The sequence below is a fragment of the Podarcis vaucheri genome, assembly GCF_965113315.1.
Source record: "Podarcis vaucheri genome assembly, chromosome: 12".
NCBI classification, from domain to species: domain Eukaryota; kingdom Metazoa; phylum Chordata; class Lepidosauria; order Squamata; family Lacertidae; genus Podarcis; species Podarcis vaucheri.
The window spans coordinates 36,970,298-36,984,949 of NC_138750.1; the positions used below are offsets into that span (position 1 = coordinate 36,970,298).

The window sequence follows — 14,652 nt, forward strand, 5'->3', positions numbered from 1 at the left end:
CACCAACAGGGTAAAGAACAGCTTCTATCCGTGGGCTGTTAGGCTGCTGAATGAAAAGATAACAACAGAGCAACTGACTTTTGGGTTTGGTGGGTGTGCGTCAGTAAATGAGGGGAATTAAGACTAAGAGAGCTGAGTGGAGGGTGCTCATGTAATCTCACTGTATACAAGTTGTACAAGTGACAATAAAGTATTTCAAATTTAACCTGCCTAGTTAATTCCATTGCAGAATGTGAACACAGAATTGGTACCACATTACTTATTAGGGATATGTGCTTTTACGTTCTTTCAACAGTTGACAGGATAAACTGTGGTTCTTATACTGTAGATTCAATTCTTCCTGGAAGGAGGAGACTCATTTAAACCAGCTGCTGACATAAAAGAGATGCAGTGTATCACGGTGGTATGAATAATGTCTTAGCTAAAAACAACAACAGCCAAATTATGTTGGTGTTTGGCTATAAAAAGAGGCACACAAATAAATCAACATCTATCAAATATTTCCACTGGCAGCTAACATGCTCTCAGAGGATGAGAGATAGATGGCAAGGCAAAAGTGGTTAGACTGACTTTTGGGTAGCCATTTTAGTACTGTACCATACAGCTTTTATAATCACACTTGAGACCAGACCTTCTATTATTAATAACACATAGTGCACTGAGTTTGGAACAAATGCCTGTGATTCTCCACTGGAGAAAGGGGGAGGGGAGACAATTTCCATCCATTGCTCCTGCAGAACCCCATGCTCCAGGGCCCCCCGGAGTTCCACCCCCCCATACACACATAGTTGTTCCAGGGGGTCAGGGGCCTTCTGTAACAGCGTGGGGAACTGGAAACAGAAAAAACTTCTGGACTGATGGTTCCTACTAATGTGATTCTGTGAAGGTACCAGAGTTAAAATCATTAGGCTTTATTTCACATCACTGATACCAATTAATGTGGGTATCACATCATGAAGCACAGAGAGCGAGAACTGAACTGTCTCATGTTTGGTCTCTGCAGGCTTATAATCACTAAAGGTGCTGTGGCCGATTGCTGAAACATTAGACCCCAAAGGATGGGTATCTTCTGGAGGACAGTTGAGACAGAAGGATTCACAGGTAATGCAAGTGCTGTGAAAAAACAGGCAGTGATTCCTAAAGGAAAGATCTTCTGAATGCATTTTTTTTTTTAGCTTTCCATCTTTAAAAGTCATCTTGATGGCTTTGCTGAGGTATGGGTATGAAATATAGGATAAAATCCCAATTATCATTGTAAGTTTTCAACCACCACCGCTTCACCACAGTCTCATGCTGTTTCTGAAATATACACAGGCATCAACTTTGCCAAGTTTCCAAGTTTCTTCATTATTGTGGATCACCCAGTGGTCTGGGTCAAGAGGGACCAACAAGAGGGCCTAGCCCAGGGGTCTGCAACCCGCGGCTCCGGAGCCGCATGTGGCTCTTTTACACCTTTGCCGCGGCTCCGGGGCGGATATTAGTGAGGGGAGGAGGCGCATTGTGTGCCCCGACACTCCCCACTGTGGTGGGCGCTGTACTGGCTGTGACGTCGCATGGGGGCGGTGCGTGCATTAGTCTCGACGTTACCTTCCCGGTTTTGCGGCTCCCAGTTTTTTTTTCCTTCGGAAACGGGTCCAAGTGGCTCTTTTTGTCTTAAAGGTTGCAGACCCCTGGCCTAGCCTAACTGGCAGCTGGGGCAGTCAAGCCAGGATTGGTGTAATATGCTCAAGCCGTCTTCCTGGCTGCTGAACTCTGCACCAGCTGAAGTTTCCGAACCATCTTCAGAGCCATCTCCACAAACCATGTGTTGTTGTAATCTAACATGGATTTAGTGCAATTACTCAGGATGGTGTACATCTGGTACAGCAACCAATGCAAAGCAGAAATTCCTATTACTCTTCCATTTCAATTACTCAAAGTCCTACAACTTACCAGATCAATCAGGCTCTCCTGTATTCTGTTGAGTGTGGTTCGAAGCCGGCTGCTGCTGAGTCCCAGTCCTGTCGTTTCAAACTGGAAGTGAGAGGGAATTCTAAGCAACACAATTTGGATAGCATACAAATAATACAAAGGAATTTTCCCATTTGCCTACATTCCATTGCCACATTGGATAAAAGCTCAGCATGACATGGTATTTCAATCAAAATAAAAAATGGAAAAAGAGGTGGGATGGGGCGGGAAGGCAGCAGCAACACACTCAACATTGCACTCATATAAAAAGAAAAACTAAGTTTCATACACTAGAACGACCACACACAATTCATACCGGACACATGAATTATCCACTGTATTAGGGGATAATTTTTTTCCAGAATACTTTATATTGCACTTTGGGAAGCCATGTGCTTTGTATTCTTTGTGAGAATGGCATCAAATGGCACCAGACATCTTTGCCACATGAAGAACAAATTTAATGTAAATCGGAATGAAGAACTGTACTTGCTACTTAGTAGCAATTACCTTTGTGCTCTAAGATAACAAGTTACATAAGGAAGATTTCCTTTTGAAAAGATTCAGTGAAGTTACACCTACACAAACATTTGTGATTATGAATCAAACAGAAAATGTTCCAGTGTCATGATTCACAAAGACCCAAAGCCATTCCATTATAGGAATGAATTATACTAGCTCATCCTGTTGCAACTTACCACATTTTAAATTCAGTGGGAATTATAAGAGACCCAGACAGAGCTGCTCAGTTGACAAAACTATAGCGTGAGAACTAAGAAACATACATGCATTTCAAGGGTCAACTTCAACCATATTGTCAAAATATGGGTATGTGTTTCACACCAGGAATACATTTGTCAGTTCAGGAAGACACTCCTTTGCTTCGGATTCAACAGAACAGACCTTAACTATCATTCAAAAGCCACTCAAGCTAATGTACCTGTGCATTGGCCAAGTTACTCCCACTTATGTCCCACTGGGTAAGTGGCTTGAAGTAGACAAATGGGCTTGAATGATGGAAAAGGCTGAATATTTTAAATAGCGTGCCACTGTTACACGGGCAACTGAATATGGAAGAACACTTAAGGCAATCTGTGATTCTTTATAGCACACACATCTGCAGTGTGTGGGCTGAGATGACAGACTTTCACTTAGAGAAGTTTACAATAAAATTATTAATGTCTTCGGTCTTCCAAGGTTCAAAAACATTTCCTTTTCAATTTAGTGGGGTTGACCCTACTCAATGGTATCCCCAACACAGGCAGCTTATTGTAGGAGGGGGGTTGCACTCTAAGGCCCTCAGGGTCCCCTCCCACACTACAATTCTATCATTCTTTTATTCTACTGGCCTAAAGGGCATACCAAATTATTATTATTATTATTATTATTATTATTATTATTAGCAAAGTTGTTTGAGGTCTTCAGAGATGCTAGGTTATCATTTCATCTTTACAAGAAGGCTAAATTAAATTCACAGACCCTTTTCGTAAGCTGTATGTTTCCCATGGGAACTGCTCTTCAAAAAGCCAAACAATAAGGAACACTACAGTAGGAAACACAATGTTCAAAAAGCCAACTCTTGCGCATTTACCTGCCTAGCACTGTGTTGTTCTCTGCTAGATGTGGAAAGTGTAGAACTGGGTAAAATCTTTAAAATGCAAACAGGAGGTGCAAAGGGGGGGGGGTTAAAGAAAGAGCAGCAGAAACAGCCAATGAAAATCAAGTCAGTGTTAAAAAAACTATTTGCTGTTCATCTTTGTAAACAACCAAATCTCAATGTTATTACTCCTGCCAAAAGAACAGCCCTAGACAATTTGGAACCATGTGTGGATCTGTCAAGCAAATAAATGACTGATTTAGGATCCCATCCTGTTAAAGCTCGTGGGGCACTTGATTCTAGTATTTGCATTGCTTCTGGGATTCTTGCAACATGGAAAATATTGTTCCTTAGTACTAATATTCTGAACATACCTTTCAGATTTGCAAGTTATAAATGAATAAGCAAATGATCTGTGGCATGTGTGAAATGTATCCAGCTATTTAACACCTAGTTTCTCAATGCTGCGAGGTGCCTTCAGATTTGAAGGGTAGAGTGGGCACCTCCCTATATTCTTCTCCTAGTGTTATCTTAAAAGGAGCAAGAGGCCTTGATGAGCCTCATCCCTCCTTTATACTCTTTCAGTCACTGTAAGCAAAACAGCAGCATATCCCAGTGCCGCTTGGCACTCACATGCCATTGATTTCCATTGGAACTGCAGCTTACTCAGTCCTTATTATTACCACACAGCCACTACCCTGCATGTCTCATCCAAATTCCTCTTATTAGTCTGCCTGTGGGCAAGCTTGTGTAGGGTTGTTGTTATGGGTTTTTTATGAGGGTTTCTTTCCTTGGTCTTGTTATGACATTTTGAGAGAGCCTCCAAATTAAAGGAACATCATATCTGAAAAGCAATTAGCTGAACAAAATGAATTATTCTAGCGAAACCCCCATCTTCTCTCTCACAATATCACAAACCAGAAACCAATTTTTCCGTAATACTCAGATTGTTTCCTCATAACAACATTTCTTTCTCTATGACATCTGGGAAGCAGAGATAGGTGTAAACCCTCGCACAGACCTTATACCATTTACACTTCTAGAATTGCAAATTAATATTCCAGCTATCACTACCCCCTTATACTATTCCCCTTCACCATGCATGCACACACACTGATTAAATGGCAATATTTACTTACCGTGTCATTTCGGCCAAAAAACATATATATTGCATACATGTAGTAGTCAAAAAGCTGGGACATGAAGTGGATCACATCAAATGCAATGGGCTTCAAGATGTTCATCATCTGCATGTATTTGCCTTCAAAGACAAAAAAGAACACCACAAAAGTTCAACTTTCCATGCCACGCTGATGTCAAACCAGCTTTTATACATACTTATTATTAGTGAAATGCCCATACTGTACTGGTGGTTGGCAAGGTGTGTGCGAGTGGATGCTAAAAGGACTGAGTCTCTGTGTGCATCCCATGAAAATACAATAAACGATCCATGCTGGGCCTGCCCATTCTGCAATATCACACCCCCCCCCAAATATTGGATAGAATAGCAGCTATTTCCTAACATAACTGAAAGCAAAGGTCACCATAGGTTAGGATCTAAACCAGAGCTTTCTAAACTTTTCATGTTGGTTGCACACATTTTAGACATGCACCTTTCACAAACTACAGTTCCTAGGATTCTTTTTTAGGGGGTGGGAAGGGTGTGCTTTAAACATATGGTTGTGTGCACAGCCTAGATGTGTGGTGGAATGTTGCAAACTGGCATAGATAGGGCAACCTTGCCACACAACAAAGTGTTGGCAGTGTGAAGCACTTTCCTGCTCAGGTTTCCAGCCCCTCAGCTATCAATCAGTATTAAAGAGCCATGGAGCACTCTCAATTCTCACTGGGCTGTTTTGTGGTTCCCCCACTTAGGTTTTATTTCTAATACTATTGCGATTGTTGTTTTGCACTTCTGCAAATTACAAAGGCCTGCTAATACCTCTCCTCTTGGATGTGGGTGGCACCTACATAAAAAGTGGCAATCACAGCCTGGACATCAGAAATAGAGGTAATGATAATAAACCTTGCGAAATCAGAACCCGGAAAGTTTAAGCACGTTTATGGAAAAAATACCATACCACCGTTTTTAGCTTAAGGCAGCATCTCATTTATTATGATACATTGCACTAGCCCATGAAATAGCATTAAATCTGCAATGCAAACTGTTAAGGCAATGAAATGCCCTAATGATTTTATGTTCCTCGATTACAAACATCCTTCTAAGCCTTGGTAGCCTTGAACATTTCCTTAAATTTGGCTCATTATCCCTTTTTCTCTGGGCTTGCCCATCCTTGCACCTGTGAACAGTCCCAATGTTACCAATCACATTTATGGAGAAAAATAACATCTGAAGCTGTTGGTAACTGATATGTATGTCAGCAATTCCAATAACACCCAAGATAATCCCATGGGCCTGGATTTTCCAAACATCTCTTTCAATGAGAACATCTACTTAACAGAAAGGCTAGAAGATAGGACTTAAGAGTCTATGAGGAAGACAAGGAACTCTTCCCTAAATCTTGCCCCTGTAAAATCTTTTCTCCCTTAGATGCCAAGAACATTTCTCTATCACTACATCATTCTGCATCTTGACACTGTTCAGGCTCCAGGAACATTTCTTCTTCATTCCTTCCATAAGATAATGCCAATTTTTAAACTCTCTCCTATAAACCTAGTAGACAACTTTTTTTTTTTTTTTGCACTAACCAGGTATTTTGAAAAGGAACCACCAGAAAAGTCACCAACAGGACCATCAGCAGAGTGTGCCCCCCCCAAAAAAAATCCCCTAGAATAACCAGAAGGGAAGGGAAGAACATTATGAGCAGCACTTGCAGTGAAACCAGACTTTTACAAATATGCAATCAACTACACACTTTTTTGACAAATTGTTTGCCATTGGCACATATTTCTTGGCAATCTGGATTCTAAAACAAGTGTGATATTAAGACTTCCAGGCAAAACTATATGGGGTAAGTTACTTTTTAATATTTAAAAGCCTGCAACTTTTATGTTTTCGGTTTACTATATAATTTGTCAAGTGCTTATGGATGCGTTTAGAATAATTTCATGATAGGCTCTCACAGTAACAGGGTTTACATGGCCGTGGGTAATTCTTACATAGCATAGAATCCTACAGTTATGATTATCACAGTTAAAATTTCCATTACACGATGGTTCACTGGAAGACGTCTTTTCCAGCTCTCACAAGCTGGAACCATCAAAGGGGGGGGGCAATAGCTCACATTAACCTTATCTCAAATAGATTATGGAGGAGTCATCCAAGTCTGCCCTTAAAGTCTGGCAGAAAAAGAGATAACAGAAATGTATTTCTGCTTTATGTTTTGTGTGAGAAATTAGGCAGCAGAACACATAATGAACCATATAGCAATATCTTAGAGGTGTTACTCAAGGTGTTTGTAAATTGCAATATAGCTTCAAGAAAAATCGCAGTGGCCCATGCAAGATTGATTTATTTATTTTCATTGCAATTTACTGCTTGATTGTAAAAACAACAACCAAAAAACACAAAAGCCCAAAGCAGTTTTTAAAAACCTCAAAGCATCCCAGATTTCTAAGTCAGTGTTCACTGCCTTTTTCGTGCTTTTTTTTAAAAAAAGGATATCCATGCTTTTTACTCTTTGCGTATCTTCACCTAGAAATTTCCTTTCATGCTGGAGTTGGATAATGCATGAAAAGCCCAATTTCTTACCCTAATGTGTCTCACAGGGTTATTGAAAGGATATATAGATTCTACAAGACTTTTTGTGCAACAAAAGCACAACGGACATGCCAATTAGTAATTATCAAATACAGAATAGGGAAAAGCATTTTTAACGCCTTCCCCCGCCTTTAGAACACTGACATAGCAAAATATTTCATGGTAGGGTTAGTTTCAACAAATAACTTTTGCATATCCACTATTCTTTATTTAGGTACCTGTTTATAAAACCATGGCTGCAGTCCAAAGAGCCTATTAAGGCATATAAAGTTCAGGGATAGAGTCACAGAATTGTAGAGACCCTGAGAGTCATCTAGTTCAACTCCCTACAATGAAGGAATCTCAACTAAAGATAACAGATGGCCATCCAACCTCTGCTTACAAAACTCAGTTGAAGTCTCCCATGACTACTATATTTCTTCTTTTTGAATGTTTGGTATTCTGCTCTAGGAAGGCATCATCCAAGTCTTCAGTCTGACTTGGAGATCCATAGCAGACACACACAGTAAGGTCACCGATGTTTCCCTCTACCACAATTTTTACCCATATACTTTCTATCTGCCTTCCATGCTCCAGGTCATTGATCTGAGAGACAACACTTTATCATCTGTGCTTGATAATGCATTCTTTCAATAATCCCTAAATACACTGGAATATGGCCAGTTCTACCCCATAATGGCCAACCTAGCTAGGGATATCCTTTAAAGAAGCTATGAAGGAAGGAAATAAAGAACAACCAAAGAACTGGGAGTTCAGGCCCAAAAATCTTTCCTCACATTTCTGGCTTGTAAGTAATGAACAACATAATCTTTGCCAAATTAATCTAAACTCCGTAAAGAAGGAAGTGCCCGCGTTGATTTTTAGACGGCAATTCTGCATGTTCTTCAACCAGATGTGTCAACAGTCTTATTAGTTCAGAGAAAGATACCATGCGTTTGGCCAAGAAATATTGAGCAATATTTATCAAATTATTACCGCAGCATCCCAGAAGAGCTCAGAGTGCGTAGGTCATGCTCACAAAGGCAATGTTTTCCCAGAGTCTAACGAAGTTTCAGGTAACAGCATGGGGAGAACAAGATTGCTGGCAAGGATGCATGGAAATGAGGTTCCACACAACACAATTCAATTACATTCCCTCGTGTCCATCAGATGAAAATCCATTTACCTACATTGTAGATTAAGGTAATGACTTCGTGTGATAACTTTTTGTTCTAAGCATCGTAAAAGGCAATAAAAAGCCCCCAAACACCGAAGGACTTTCTGTTACACCAGTCAGTGGCAAAGCACATTTGTGGGCACGTACGTTGGCTCAGTACAAGTATTCTCCAAGGTTTGCATCCTAGCTAACATTAAGTAGTGGGCGTTGTAACCAAATTACAGCATGTCTGACACATCGCTGCCTGTTAAATAAAACCTTACATCCACAAGAACATAAGAAGAGCTCTGCTAGCTCAGGCCAGTGGCCAGTCTAGCCCATCATCTTGTTCTCAGTGGCCAAACAGATGCCTATGGGAAGCCTGGAAGCAGGACCTGCTCTCCCATCTGATTCCAGCAACTGCTGCTCAGAAGCACACTGCATCTGGTATGGAGACAGCATACAGGCACGAGGGTTTGTAGGCACCCTCCATGAACTTGTCTAATCTTCTACTGAAGCCATAGGAGCCAACTCCTAGGGGCCGGGGTCCCTTCGGCCCCCCAAATAAAACATTTGAGGGGGTTTCCTCCCAAAGTTGATGGGCATTGCCATTCAAATGGTGTCTGTGTGCCGCATCATATGATCAATTATGTGGTTATGTGGGGCGGGACTTACCTGCCTCAGCTCCATGTTTTATTTAACTTGGCATCCCTGATTGAAGCCATCCGAGTTGGCAGCCATCATTGCTTCTTGTGGGAAAGAATTCCATAGTTTATCTAGGCCAGTGATGGCCAAACTTGGCCCTCCAGCTGTTTTGGGACTACAATTCCCATCATCCCTGGCCACTGGACCTGTTAGCTAGGGATGATGGGAGTTGTAGTCCCAAAACAGCAGGAGGGCCAAGTTTGGCCATCACTGATCTAGGCTCTGTGCAAAGAAGTACTTCCTTTTGTCTGTCCTGAATCCATGGGATGTCCTTGAGTTCTATTATTATAAGAGATGGGGATGGGAATGCACTCGAGCCACTTTCTCTATACCACACATAATTTTATACACTTCCTATCATGTCGCCTCTTAGGAAAATAAAGAAAGTTGAACACGTGCCAGATATACTCCAATCAGCATGGATATTATATGCCAGACACTGGAAAGACTACAGAAAAACAGCTAAAATATGGGAGCAGTTGAGAGATAATTAAGCTAAAAAGGGTGGTGGAAAAAGGAGCAGCGCTATAAGGAGGCATCGACTGCCTGAGAACCCCCAGTTAATTACATTAAACAATAGCTAGGGACTGATTGCACACACCTGTGAAAATGTTGTAAGATAATGTGGTGGATTACTAAATGGGAATATTTTCATGAAGCCTTTTTGAAATGAAGCATATTCCATTCTTTGAATTAATCGTTATTACTAATTCTCCCCTCCTGGTGTGCTTTTGTCATGCTTTTCTTTTGTAAATATACTGCAGAATCTCTTCATGATAAATTATCTTGCAATCTTTTATCATTTTGTTTCACATCATAATTTTTGTAATTTTTGGTAACAAAAATATAACAGCAACGGCAACTCAGAACTATTCAAAGATGAGACCATGACACTCCTGCTATAAAGTTTTAAAAGCCAGGCAATTCTAAATATAAAACACACACACACTGATAAAACATGCAGGTTGTATTAAGAAAGCAAGAAACCATTTCACTTACCAACAAGTCTTATTACATTCAGTGTAGTGTTGGTCAAAATGGGAGCGTTCACCTTACTGAGGCAATAATCTGATCGCTTCCTGCTTCTCAAAGTTTCTCGAGAAATACTAGGTAGAAAAATTATTAGGTATAAGTGCATAGACATGGACCACGCAGATGGGGAAGTTAATGTTCCGCTTATATTTTGTTCTTGTCACTAAAGGAGCAGAGCATAGTAATGTTTTGTAAGTAAACACACTGCCATGCGGCCCCTTGGAAAGCTGACCAGAAGGAAATGCGGCCCTTCAGGCTAAAACAAGTTCTCTAGCCCAGATCGAGAAATGAAGGGGCTTAAGTATCCTTCCAAAAATTTGCATTCGGGGTGGATATGGCTGGCCCAATAATGGCAAGGCTTTGACTGGAATTAAGAAGTACTGGGAGTTAGGTAAAATGTTACTTTCATTTTGAGAGAATAAAATAAGAGATGGCTCCTTTAGTCGGAACAGAGTATTGCTTCCTAGTAGCCTCGGGCTTCCACACCTGTTTATCTGTCTTCTACAACAGGAATACATTTATCACCCTGTACCCTTAGTAATTAAGTCATACTGAAGTCATGCCTAATTTCAATTTTGCCAATTAACAAAAGGATGGGAAAAAAGGTCTTAGCCCAAGCGCTTAAAATGATAAATGGCTTTATTTTAGCTGGAGCGTGCAGCATTTTAATTTCTTCATGGAATAATTATCAGAGCTACAAAGGCCAAGCAAAGCTCTTGCTGACTTTTTAGCTATGAAGATCATTGCGGATGTAAAAGCTGTAACGCTAACGCCTCCATTGGCAAAGATCTATTTTCTCATTCCCAAAGTAGCATTCATTTGCCTCCACGTTGTTACTCATCTGCCTTGTAAGATGCTAAACGGAGTTGTGCAGCTTCCACCCATTTTAGATCTCCACCTTCTCTAATCAAAGAACACCAGAAGAGCCCTATTGGATCAGGTGAGTGGCGCACCTGTTCACATCCTGCTCTCACAGTGGCCAACCCAGATGCCTGTGGGAAACCAGCAAACCAGACCTGAGTACAACAGTGCTCTCGCCTCCTGCGGTTTCCAAGCAATTGAAATTCAGATGCATACTCCCTCCAACAGTGGCAGTAGAACACAAAGATATCAGATTTAGGAGCCTTTGACAACCTTTTATCCTCCATGAATTTTTTTTAAAACCTATCCAAGCTGGTGGCCATTGCTGGGAGAAGGACTGCCTGCTCCTATATGAACCTGGCTGCTCTCTAGACATAGTCAGATGCTCTGCTTTGGGTACCACCACCACCTTCAGAACTAATGCAGGTCACAACCAGATGTGGGGCTTTTTCCTGTAACAGTTTAAAAACATCCAAGGTGGCTGATAAAAAGCATGAACGTCAAATAGTGGTTTTCCAAACAGTGTTCTGGAGTTCCTCAGTTGACTATCAAGGGTTCCCTAGTGAGAAGATCAGTAATAGCAGACAAGCTTTGCTTAACCATCACTTGCCCATGACTGCCAAGAGCAGCTGTAGAAGCTTGCTCGCTCACTGTCCTTTAACAAGCATGCTCAGTTTACACAGGTACATGGTTAACAACTAACAGGCCTATGCAATTCTCTCTTTAAACTGAGGATGGCTATCCTGTGGCTATCCCAGATGCTGCTGGACTCCAGCTCCCATCATCCCTGACAACTGCCCATGCTGGCTGAGGCTGATGGGAGCTGGAGTCCAAAAACAACACAAGCCTCAGAGATGATGCATCCTTGCTTTTAAACAGATGGCATCCTAGAACAGAATACTCTGCACTACGCAGGGGCTTTTGTGGCACATATCTGGTACATACAAGCATGGTGGGAGCAGGTAGGGAGTGTTCCTCGCTAGGCAAATGTAGAAAGAGTTACCTTAAGATATGCATGGGGGGGGGGAGAGGCTTTCGAAGTCCCACTAAGGATGAGTTGACAGTATATATGTTTATGCTTAAGCATGTCAGAAAAAATAAGTTATGAAACGTGTGTTCAAGGTACCTTTTTACCGGGGCATCTCCAGTCTGTTCATCAACATAGTCTCTCTTCAGTTCTTCAGGAACGTCGCTATCGCTGTCATACTCTTGATAGGCACTCTTTTCCTGCTCATCCGATTCATACTATCAAAATAAACCGTAAACGCTTTCAGCTCCTGTGCAATAACTCAGAAGGCACATAAAATGCCTCAGTGGTCCTTAGACTTTAATTCCATACACAGAGCAACGTTGTCTGAAGTTAAGATACTGTTCCTGTCATTCTTTCCCTGGTGAATGGCAGATACCTTGCTCACCAGGCAAAAACTTCTTCTTCAAAAAAAAGACAACTACAGTACTATAGGTTTTTTACACAGCAAATAATATCTGGACTAGCCAGATTCAGTTCTAGATAGATAGATAGATGGATGATAGATAGATAGATGATAGATAGATAGATAGATAGATAGATAGATAGATAGATGATAAATAGACAGACAGCCTGAAACTTACACTCACTTTATTTACACAATTGTAACCTTACAATTGTGGGGGATTAAATAACTAAATGGAGAGCTGGGAAAACCCACTGTTCTCTGCTCCCCATTTATTCTCACACACACACACACACACACCACACACATACTGGGTCTCAGGGGGTTCTTCTTACAGGCTTTGGGAATAGAGGAGGGCTCTGACAGCATTCTAGGAAGGGGGCGTGTGGGCTCTGAGAGCGTCCTAGAGGCCAGTAAGAAAGGTGCCTCCTCACTTACCACACTCTGGGAAGGTCATGGGAAAGCCCATGGAATATCATGGGTCCCTCTCACGACCTCATGGGGGTAGGGGGCGATTCCAGGGGTTCCTGACTTTGCGTGATTTTGCCTTTTCAGGTGGGCCCCTGGAACTGAACCCTCCCCTAAGTGGCAGGCCCACTGCATTGAATGAGCCACAGGGTGGGACAGACAAGAAATCTAAGCAAAACAAGCATAATTGTGATAAATTGTTTGAAAGAAAAATGCTGAAAGCTGAACCACTACCAACAGCAGCTTTCAGTTAAGTAAGAGAAACAATGCAACTAAACGTTTGATCCGAATATAAGAGGCTGCAAAATGATAATAAATTGCAAACCACCATAATTTAAAATATTTGCTAAGTGCTGCCCAAGAAATTAAAGCCACATGTAAGATTAATAAAACTCATTTTTTTATGCCTGCAGATCTAACAACTGCCCAACCAAATTTGAGGAAAACATGCATATAACTCATTTTCTTCAGCGTTCTAGTTCCTTCCTCACAGAATGTTCTGTATCCCAAGTGTCACAGAGAACACAAAACAGAAAGAAAGAAAGAAAGAAAGAAAGAAAGAAAGAAAGAAAGAAAGAGCCCTGTACAAATTCATTTTCATGACAGCCTGATAATTCACTAATTATCCAGATCCTGGAGAGTGGGGATGCACCACAGCAAGTATTAACCAAAAGGAGGCAAAACAGCAAGCCTTGCAGAACTGCATATGTCTGCCTCCATAATAAATAGACTAGAACTCAGTATTACCATGGCAATCCAAAACAAGGTTGCAGAAAATATATACTACAACTTACAGAAAGTCACAGCCGGTTGCTGGTATATGTGATCATTGCGCCCCCTAGCGATCTGAGAATGTGTCAGTTCCGTGATGATAGGAGAACCAATCAGTTACTTATAGGAAAACATAACGCGACTCGCATTGTAGCAACAGAAAGGCCAATCCTTGACAGTGACCATGAATCTGAACATTAATTTCATTAGGAACTGTACAAGGAAAAAATTAAACCACCACTATGGGATTTGCTGAAGCTGAGGCTCCAATACTTTGGCCACCTCATAAGAAGAGAAGACTCCCTGGAAAAGACCCTGATGTTGGGAAAGATTGTGGGCACAAGGAGAAGGGGACGACAGATGAGATGGTTGGATAGTGTTCTCGATGCTACCAGCATGAGTTTGACTAAACTGCGGGAGGCAGTGGAAGACAGGAGTGCCTGGCGTGCTCTGGTCCATGGGGTCACGAAGAGCTGGACACGACTAAACAACAACATGGGATTTGTGTGGCAGAGGCTCATTTGCCCTTCAGCTATCGGCTGCTTTAGACAAGATGCATATGTAAACCGGGCAGGATTCCAGACAGGCCAGTTTTTTAGTCTGTAGCAGCAATAACAACAGAGAGTCTTATGCAGCCCTAAAGCCTAACAAAGTCATTGTGACATAAGCTTTCATGAATCAGAGCTCACTTCATCGGGGGCACGAAGTGTTCACCGGTGAACAGGTATACAATTCCTGTGTACCACAGAGGAGGAGAAATGTGTTTTTAATCTTATACAGAGAGTCTAGGTCAACCAAAGCACAAGTAAATTATCTAATCAACTGAATGCAAGTTTCAACAGATTTAGTAATGACCCACTCCCGACCTGGAATTTGCATTACAGAGTGAATCCAGTCTGTCCTGGAAGATAGCCCCCCCCCCCAATAGTCCTGAGAGGCCACTGCTCTGCTATTTTGTCACCCCAATCTCCCTCATAGA

The 14,652-nt window shown here is 41.6% G+C and overlaps 1 protein-coding gene across 1 annotated transcript in view; it reads right to left on the reverse strand.

The window, feature by feature from the left end:
* VPS50 (VPS50 subunit of EARP/GARPII complex) overlaps positions 1-14,652 on the reverse strand; it is a 76,467-nt gene that overhangs the window by 20,407 nt on the left and 41,408 nt on the right. Inside the window, exons 19-22 of the mRNA XM_082194144.1 lie at positions 12,128-12,246; positions 10,108-10,214; positions 4,687-4,808; positions 1,933-2,013 (exon numbers count right to left, since the gene is read on the reverse strand). Of these exons, the coding sequence (XP_082050270.1) occupies positions 1,933-2,013; positions 4,687-4,808; positions 10,108-10,214; positions 12,128-12,246 (429 nt within the window). The remainder of the gene's footprint in view (positions 1-1,932; positions 2,014-4,686; positions 4,809-10,107; positions 10,215-12,127; positions 12,247-14,652) is intronic.